At 54.4% G+C, this 10,062-nt stretch overlaps 1 protein-coding gene across 1 annotated transcript; it reads left to right on the top strand.

Moving 5' to 3' along the window:
* Positions 1 to 5,386: 5,386 nt before the first annotated feature.
* On the top strand, positions 5,387 to 9,382 carry KBTBD13 (kelch repeat and BTB domain containing 13). Its single transcript, XM_074366324.1, has one exon. It carries the CDS (start codon positions 5,889 to 5,891, stop codon positions 7,272 to 7,274), a length of 1,386 nt encoding a protein of 461 aa, XP_074222425.1. The 5' UTR covers positions 5,387 to 5,888; the 3' UTR covers positions 7,275 to 9,382.
* Positions 9,383 to 10,062: the final 680 nt, after the last annotated feature.

Genomic DNA, 10,062 nt, shown 5'->3' with positions numbered 1-10,062 from the left:
GAGGGGCCGCCGGAGGCCGGTGGGCGGGGCCGCCCCGAGCGCCGCCGAACTCCTTGTAAGGGCCGCGGAGCCCCCCGCGGGGCGCGCTCACCCGGCTCCCGGCGCGCAGAGGGGAGCCGCGGCCCGCCGCGTACCCCACGGACACGGGGGGCCTCGAGGGCCGGGGTGCCGTCACCGTCTGGGGCGCCCCCAGACCCCGCGGGAAGGGACAAGGACTGGAGAGAGGGAGGCCAGGAGTAGGGGGGATAGAGGGGATGTTTCCAGCCTTGTATGAAATCTCCAGTCTTTTCCCAACAGCAAGAAGATACACCCCTCCCTTTGTTCTCCCCAGCTGGCACCACCTCCTCCTCCGGGAAGCCTGCCGGGTTCAACTCTCAGCCTTGCCCATTCTGTAGATCACAAGCCAGCTCAGCCTTGGCACACAATCCCCAGAACACATTACCCTACCCTTCGGTGTGGGGACTCTCAGGCATCACTGCAGAACCTAGAAAGAACTCTAGTTTCTGGGAAGGGAAGGGAGAGACCTCTTTACTAAGATTTCATGGCCAAACTGGGTCCAGCTTCCAGAAACCTAACCCATCCTAGACTGCTGTTTTCTCCCTGATGGAAGCTAATGAGTCACATGTGTTTGTGCCTTGTGTATAAATGGAGCATTTTATTTGTTATAAAACCTAGCACTCCCTCTTGCCTATGATTCTGGGATTGGTGGATGAGCCTGGTGGGGTCACCTGTCATTTCACTTGAAACCCATGCTAAATCTGGTCAGACAGGAGGCAGGGCAAAGGGCTGACACGGGGAATCTGGACATCTAGGATCTAGTGCCAGCTGTTTTATTGGGTGACCTCGGGCACGTCACCTCACTTCTTTGGGCTTTGGTGTGCCCATCTATAATGCTGAAGGAAGGGGAAAATAAATCCAAAATTCCATATGTGATTCAGGCCTAAAAGAGTGACAAAATCAGCCCTGGGTTAGAGCTCTGAGTACTTTCTAGAACCATGTAGGACCTCTCTTTTGGAATACACTCTAGGCTAGAGTGGGGAAAGATACGGGAGTCTCAGAGACTTCTCACTGCAGCCCTTCTCCCTCCAACCCCAAACCCCTACCCAATATCCCAAGTTAATCTACCCACCCACGTGCAAAAGAATCCAGGAAAACCCAGGTCAGCAGGCAGAGGGTCTGGAGTCAGAGCCTGATGGTAATATCTTCTCCTCAGCCAAGAGGGAAAATCATTTTCCAGGGCAGGATATGAATACTGACTCAGCCTAATTGTGTTTCTGGGAGATCATGGTAAACCAGCTGTGTTATTAAGACTCTAAGGTGTTGGGAGGAATTTGTTTAGATTACACCCACAGGCCAGAATTGCTCACAGAGCTAATGGCAAAGGGTTTTCGTTTGAGCTGTAGAAGGAGAAAAAGTGGGAGCCAAGTGCCAGCCATATCCCTAGGCTGGCCCCAGTCCTGGGAGGACACACTGGTTCTGGATGGGGTCTGTGAGGAAACCCAGTCTCACTGGAGGACGGCTGGAGAGAGGGCAAGCTGTGGATCCCCACAGGCCCGACCAGGAGTAAACCTGGGCTCTGCTACTTCCCCACTTGTGGGATGCTGGGGGAGTTACTTTCCTTATTTTTAAAACTCAGACCAACCAGTAGATGGGAGCTGCAAGGAGGTGGATTCTTGCTCAGTGTGAGTGTGAACTCTATCTGAGCTGTCCATAGTTAGAAGGGACTGTCTTTGGGGGAAGTGAGACCCCTGACACTGAAGGCAACAAAGGGGGTGATCACTTCAAGGAGGTGTTGTAAGGAAACACCATAATGATTTGCAAGATGCAAGATGGGACGAGATGACTCTTAACTCCTTTCTAGTTCAGAGATTATCTGAACTGGTTGCTTGCTGTTTACTCGTGCCCTCAGCTGTGACTGCTAAATGCCCAAAGTCTGCCCCTCCTAAGAGGCTTGGGAGGAAAACAGGGCCCACCTCACGACTGCAACCCCTCCCATTCCCCATCCTCAGCCTCATCTGTGGGCTGCTTGTCCAGCACCCAGAACCATCTGCTGTGGACCAGAAAGGCCCTTGGAATCAGTCACTTACTGCTAGACCCTGGAATAAGCTATGTCCATCTGAGCCTAAGTTCCTCATCTTTAAAATAGGGATGATATTAAAGATTCAAAGAGACAATATGAAAATGTTCTACCCAGAGCGTGGTCTGTAGCCCAAAATAGCAAATGATAGTTCCCTCCACTCCCCTGGACACAAACAGCTCACATTTCTCACCCACCTACCAAGAAGCCACCACTGTTTAATGACCAAAAGTTTGAGCAGGTTCGGTCAACAGAGGTTATTCTGCTAGGGCCAGGAGTCCAACCCTCCTAAACACCACCTCCCCACCTTTGAGGTTTTATAAGGGACCCTCAAGCACTTGAAATGCAGAGGGTGTGGCGCCTCGCCCAGCAGGGGGCTTGCAGCAGGTACTCAATAGATGTCTCTACAGTGAGTGAGTGGGGCATATACAGGTCTAGGGCTGGGGAGGATTTCTGGATGCTAGGTCCTACCCTTGCCAACCACCCCCTCCCAGAAGCCATTCCACATACAACTAACATTTTTGGACCCCTCTGTGATGTCCCTGAATTCCCTGGAGGCACAATATGACTTCTGTGATTTTTCAATGATAAATTCAGATGTCAAAACTGACCAGAACCTTAGAAGTCAGATCCAAGCTCCTCTTAACAGATGAAGAACTGAGGCCTGGACAGGTTGGGTAGATTTGCAAGTCAGTGGTAGTACCAGCATCAGAGCCCAGCAGGAACCCTGACTCCCAGTCCAGTGTTCTTCTTCAAGTCCAGGCAAGCTCCTTCCTGCACCGTGTGTGCAGAAACACCATTATGGGAGGCAAAGGCCAGGGATCACCATCTGACAGAAGAGCCAGGAGGTCACAGTTGGAAGGAACTTCAGTCCCCTATGGTTCAGCCCCTCCTTTACAGTGGAGGATCAGAAAAGGAATTGCCCAGGGTCAAGTAGCCAGGCCCAGTCCTCTACCAGACTGCAAGCTCTCCCGGGTCAGGGGTTGTATCTCCTCCCTCAGACTGGTGAGTCCACCAGTTAGGTTAGGTTAGGGCCCAGGAGTCCACTTAACAGTCCCATTAGTGTGTCAGTCACTACAGACAGAGAGGTGAACAAGGCTGAGTGTGTGCTCTAGTAAGGCTCAGAGTCTGACACAGAGTCCCTTTCCTTGCCCCCACCCCCAGCCTTGCAAAGTGGAGAGGGAGGTTGGTGTGGGGTCGGGCAGGGCCTGGGAACTCCGTGGGCTGCCCACAGCCATGACAGTTCCTTGTCCTCTCCAAGTCCCAGAGGGACATTCATTGTCCTGGTGGAGGAAACTCTCACCAGCTGCAGAAAACACCCCACTGGGGCCTTGGGAGCGGGGCCAAAGTGCTGATCCTTGGTCTAGCCTTAGAATCATGACCCCCCTACCTTGGGTTACCCCCCCCTCATTTCCTGACTGCCAAGGGTGGGAGTTGGGTGTGTGCACTAGCACCCCAACCCACTGAAGCCGGGCTGGACTTATGAAAAATTGGGACTGGGAGCAAACTTCAGCCACAAGGCGTTTGCTCTCCTTCCCACTCCTGCTCTCAGGAGAGGTCCAGGCAGTGGTTTTGTTTGTCTACCCGTTACGAGGTGCCTGGAACAGGCCATGTGGGAGGAAACTGTGGCCCCCAGGATGTCAGCTGCTTCCCCACTCTGCCCCTTAGCTTGAGCCTGACAGGAGGCAGCTGTTTCTCTTCCGTAAGACAAGGCTAGTGCAGGTGAGGAGGGGCAGCTGGGCTGGGGCCTGGGGTCAGCCGGCAGGGTTCAGTCCATCCCACATTTCATTCATAACCAAGGAAAAGTCCATCCCATTTCTAGGCCTCCCTTTCCTCATCTGTGAAATGAGAATAGTTAGACACCCTCTCCCTAGCCCTGAGGCCACCAGCAAGGACAGAATCAGGACTGGGCACTGCAGAGCCCACCTTTCTCCAAGAGGGGAACTGTCATGTTTTCAGCCAACGTTTAGCCTCAGGGAAGGAGAAAAACTGGCCGAGGGCCTGGGACAGTATCCGTGGGGACTCCTGCCCACCCCCTCTATCTCCTCCTCCTCTTCCTGTCTGATCTCTAGGGCAGAGCATCCTGGATATTTCTGGCTGCCGCCTTCAGGCCTCTGGCTTCCCAGGCTCACACAAGTGGTCCCTACATCCCAGCCCTGCTTTGATGGGGGTAAACTGGGTGGGAGTTCCCTGGCAAGAGAGGCACACTTGTGTTGACTCTACAGATTCATACGTGAGAATCTGCATGCGTGTGTCCTGGGGGGAGGCACTGAGCCACTCCATCTTCCTGAAGAAGGCCTGCAGCTGAACATCCCCTGAATGGCAGACATCACCCTTTACAGGGCTGGGCCTCAGTTAACCCACCTGTAGAACAAGGTAGCAGGAGAAGTTAATCACTAAGCTCCCTTCCAGCTGACATTTTGGAACCCAGAGACTTAGCTGGTCACCCAGGAAAGTTCTGTGCAAGGTGGGCAGCAGGAGGCCTGGGGCTGCCTGCTTCCAGCTACACAACCCTGGGCAATTCTCTGATCCTCCACTGTAAATGGAAGGGGTTGAACCATAGGAGACTGAAGTTTCTCCCAACTATGACCCAATCTTGGCACAAAGTGACTGTCCAGCATTTGTAGCACAGGGAGGAAGGAGAGCACAACAGTTAGGGACACAGGCTCTGCAGTCAGACTGGCTGCACTCCAGTCCTAGCTGGGCTGCTCTGTGGCCATGTCACCTTGGGCATGTGGGTAAACCTCTTGGTGCCTCAGTCTTCACATCTATGAAATCAATCATATCTGACTTACGTGTGCTGTAAGCAATAAATGGTAATACCTATTAAATGAGGGAAAATAACGGTACTCATGGGACTGTTGCAAGGATTATAAGAGTTAAAATTGTTCACAAAAATCCCTGACAGTGCAGTTTTAGTGTTAACTATTATTTCAAAAATCCCCTTCTCCTTCCCACCCACAGACACAGAATCCCCTCCGCAGCCCCGCTTTCCTTTTCCCGGAGTCTGAGCTATGCAGCAATGGACGATGGAGAGTAGCAAGTGGGGAACAGACACCAGCTTCTCACTCCCATCCCGAGTCAGGGAATACATCCCCATTCAGGGACTTACCTGGAAGCTCACCTGCTACCCACCTATTTTTACAAAGAAGGAAATCAAGGCTCAAAAAGAGGTTGGACTAGGTCAGAGTCAAGGGCAGAGGCCCAGGCATAAAGGGAACCTGCTCTGGACTCCAGGCTGACCCACTTTATTTGCTCTATCTCTGCCTTTCCCTCTGCCCAAGTACACCTGCCCCACGAACCGATGGGGCGGACTAAGTATTAATCCTGTCCTTACTCTCCCAGGTGAATGACTTTGCCCAAGTCATGTAAATTCTCTGAGCCTCATTCCGAACACTTTACAGATATTGTCCAAGTACCGTGAAATAGGTGTTGTTATTGGCCCAATTCAAGAAAACAGACGGTCAGAGTTAGGGTGCCCGCACAAGGGCTTACAGCTGCTTTAGTGCAGGTTAAATGGGATAGCTTTGCGAGCTGCCCTCACAATGCCCTGCATGCACTAGATGCCCTGTATATGGTCACTATTATTGCTATTTCTCATACGGAAGTGAGTGACCCGGCATGTCTCCGGATGCCCTCCAGGCCAGCAGCCATCCAGCCTGCTGGCCACCACATCACATGAGCCGTACTATCTTTAGCCAGGGAGATATTTATATCCCCTGGGAAAGATTTTGCCGCTACGGGGGAGCCCCAGAGTGGGTGGCCGCCGCCTCCAGGCCCCCGGAGGCGGCCTCTGCCTCTCGGGCCCGCCATGCCGCGGAGCCCGGAGGCCTCGGAGGCCTCGGTGCAGGTGTGGGTGGGCAGCCAGCTCTTCCAGGCCGACCGGGCCCTGCTGGTGGAGCACTGCGGCTTCTTCCGGGGACTCTTCCGCTCCGGCATGCGGGAGGCGCGCGCGGCCGAGGTGCGCCTGGGCGTGCTGAGCCCGGACGGCTTCTGCACCGCGTTGCGGGTGCTGCGGGGCGAGCGGCCGGCGCTGGAGGCCGCCGACGAGCTGCTGCAGGCCGTGGAGTGCGCCGCCTTCCTGCAGGCTCCGGCGCTGGCGCGCTTCCTGGAGCACAGCCTCACGTCGGACAACTGCGCGCTTCTGTGCGACGCCGCCGCCGCCTTCGGCCTGCACGACGTGTTCCGCAGCGCCGCGCTCTTCATCCGCGACGGCGCTCGCGAGCTGGCGGCCGAGCTGGCGCTGCCCGAGGCCCGCGCCTACGTGGCGGCGCTGAGGCCCAGCAGCTACGTGGCCGTGAGCACGCACGCGCCGGCGCCCGGCTTCCTGGAGGACGCGTCGCGCACCATGTGCTACCTGGACGAGGAGGAGGACGCCTGGCGCACGCTGGCCGCGCTGCCCCTGGAGGCCAGCACGCTGCTGGCCGGCGTGGCCACGCTGGGCAACAAGCTGTACATCGTGGGGGGCGTTCGGGGCCCCAACAAGGAGGTGGTGGAGCTGGGCTTCTGCTACGACCCCGACGGCGGCTCCTGGCGCCAGTTCCCCAGCCCGCACCAGCCGCGCTACGACACGGCGCTGGTGGGCTTCGATGGCCACCTCTACGCCATCGGTGGCGAGTTCCAGAGGATGCCCATGAGCTCGGTGGAGCGCTACGACCCAGCTGCGGGCTGCTGGAGCTTCGTGGCCGACCTGCCGCAGCCGGCTGCGGGCGTGCCCTGCGCCCAGGCCCGTGGCCGCCTCTTCGTGTGTCTGTGGCGGCCGGCGGACACCACGGCCGTGGTGGAGTACACAGTACAGGGCGACACGTGGCTGCCCGTGGCCGAGCTGCGGCGTCCGCAGAGCTACGGCCACTGCATGGTGGCCCACCGCGACAGCCTCTACGTGGTGCGCAACGGGCCTAAGGACGACTTCCTGCACTGCGCCATCGACTGCCTCAACCTGGCCACCGGCCAGTGGACAGCGCTGCCCGGCCAGTTCGTCAACAGCAAGGGCGCGCTCTTCACGGCCGTGGTGCGCGGTGACACCGTGTATACGGTCAACCGCATGTTCACGCTGCTCTATGCCATCGAGGACGGCACCTGGCGGCTGCTCAGGGAGCAGGCAGGCTTCCCACGGCCCGGCTCCTTGCAGACCTTTCTCCTGAGGTTGCCTCCTGGTTCCCGGGGTCCTGTGGCATCGACGACGCCGGAACTGTGACCCCTGGGCTCGACTTTAGGATGGGATGCCCAGAGCCTTCCTTGAGCCATGGCTGAGTCTATGAGGCTGGCCTCAGGAGGTGCTGGGAACTTCTCTCCCTAACCCCCGCCTCCCTTTGAGACATTTGCGTCTTGTGCCTTCCGGTGGTGTGAACATATCCAAGAATCTCAGGGAGCAACGACTCTGAGGTCTCAGCCCTAAAATACTTGGGCTCTTTTGAAAGCTGGTGGGTCACAATGTCAGTGGAAGGGGTTGGGGAGTAAGATTTCAAAAATCCAGGCTTGTATATGAATGGGCCAGTAATTGAGCACTGGCTGGGAGTAGATTAAGTGATGTTAATCAAACTGCCAATCAGTAAGTAGGCAAGAATTAGGCACCTCCTGTGTGCCCAGCACAGTGGTGGGCCTAATATGGCTGTAGTTGCCAGACAGGGGTCCACAAAGCTTAGCATCTAGCCCAGGACGACAAAAGGTTTACACACATATGTCCTCATTCACAGAGGCCTCCAGGCAACAAGCAAAAACCCCCTAAACCCCCACAATATAATGAAACAAAATGCTAAAGAAATCAGGGCAAAGGGAAAATAGAGAGAGGAAAAATCTAACTCCAGGAAGGAGAATAATATACAAAGTGTATGAAGAAGATAGGCAACATAATTAGTTGCTGAAAAGAGAGATTCAAAGAGGAGAGATGGGGAAAGTTGGAGCAGATGGGGAGAGTCTCTGTGAGCCCTGTCTTTAAGGCAGAGCAGCTGTAGATGGAGGCATTTTGGGACGGGGGCAGGGTGGACTGGCTTGTAGAGACAAAAACTGAGCTGAATCTGGAATGAGACCCGTGAGGGAGAAAGGGTTTCCCACGCCTCCTTATGGGTTGTGGGCCCGCAGAGGGGAACCCAGTTGGAAATCCATTGTCCACTGCCTTTTTTGCCATCACCCTAGGGTGAGTGGACTGTTAACTTCCATGACTTCAGGTCACTCAAGGTATGAGCCTAATCCTGGCCAGGTCTAACTGTCTCATTTTCCTCAGTGTATCCCCTCCTCTACGTTCTACAGGTGAATTCTCACCTCCTAGCCTCTGCTGCTGCCATTCCCTGGACCTGGAATGCCGTTCCTCTTCCTCTCTCTTTGTTGACTCTTCTGCCTACCTCCTCTGCGCAGGGTTGGCTGTTCCCGACCTTGGCTGCCTGCTTTGCTCGGTGGACCCCTAGCTGACGTCATTTTTCTTGCATGTGTGCACGTGCATGCAGCCATGCACATATGCAGATAGCAGTCGTGCTGTCAGCTGAGCTGGGGCACTTTCTCACCTACTGAATAAAATGATGAGGTCCTGAAAGACCCCAGGAGATAGAGACCACTAGTTAGGGACCTGGTGCTGACTTCTGGTGTTAGATGAGGTCTCTTAGCTTTAGATTACCCCCACCCTGGTTTCTAGTCATATGCCCAGCTCAGTCCTCCAGCTTTTCCATGTTCCTGGGCAGACTTCTCTGAGTGGTCCTATGGTCTCCATCCTCCGGGACCTGAAGCCCATGGGAAATCCTGGCCTCATCACAAGTGGAGAATGCAGCATCAGCCTGGCACCTCCTGGGCATGGAGCCTAGTGTCTGGGCTGCCCCTCATTGCCTTTTCCCCTGACCTATGTCCCAAGCCCTGGCGAATGCTGCCCACAGAAGCCTGGGGCCTTCTAGGCCTGGAGTAACCTAATCTTAGGAGTCATAATAATAAATCTTAACTTCTGCATCCTGTGAACAATGTACCAAGTAGTTTCACATTGGTCCCACTCCAGCCCTACCTCAGTCCTGGGAATTGGGTACCTCCTCCCAGCTGATGACATACTTGAGGTTCAGAGGCCAGGTGCAATGCCAAAGCATGGCAGAGCCTCTCACTTTTTTGTTCTGTCAAAGTGTAATTTCATTCACATGTCAAAAGATGTATTTAACTTGTTAATAAGGGAACCAAAAGAATGGTAAAGCTGGTTCAAAGGAGCGTCTGAGAGACAAGAGGTGTTTGTATATTTTGTTGGAAAAGATATACTGAAATAAGTTTGCTAAGGTAAAGATGAGGCTGCTTGATGTCTTACAGGGCAATAAAACCATAACTTTCGTGACTCTCTACTGGACTAAAGTCCTTTTCATCTTCACGTACATGCACATACATCCTTGTACGTGCAGCTACAAGTTAGCATGTGACTTCACAAAATCAGGACCCTAATCAATAGTAAGTTGTAGAACAAAGGTACAGTCCCCTAGAAAAATAACTCTTAGCTCTTCAACCCTGCCCCAGAATGACACTGAAAGGACAGACAGTCCTCCTTTTGTCTATTTCCAAGTTATGGATAACTTTTCTCAACAGCGCAGAGCACTCTTCTCCCTGCTCACGCCTCCTGACCAGTGCTGATCACACTTGCAATCTCGAGATCCATCAGCTCACCTCTCTCTCAACCCACAGAGCTTTCTTTGTCGGCTTTTGCAGCTGGCTGCGTGGACCAGCCCAGACTGGCCTGCTGGCTCCTGGGGTTCAGTCGTTCCTCGGTCCAGAGCAACCCTTTCTGAGATGCCTTTTGTGTGTGATAATAACACAGTGTTCACAGAGCGCTTTCCCACAGTTGACTTGTTTAAGCTTTGTAAGAATTTTTAGTGGTAAGCAGCTCAGCAACATCCCCACTCCCTTCCTGAAGATACAGAAGAAAAATCCCAAACACCCAAAGGTCACACGTGACTAGAAGAGGCATGAGGAGGAAGTAGCAGAACCCGGCTTTGAAACCAGGACCACGTGCTCTTTTCTGTTGCTGC

The sequence above is a fragment of the Camelus bactrianus genome, chromosome 6, assembly GCF_048773025.1.
Source record: "Camelus bactrianus isolate YW-2024 breed Bactrian camel chromosome 6, ASM4877302v1, whole genome shotgun sequence".
Lineage (NCBI taxonomy): Eukaryota > Metazoa > Chordata > Mammalia > Artiodactyla > Camelidae > Camelus > Camelus bactrianus.
This window is presented reverse-complemented; position numbering and strand designations above follow the sequence as displayed.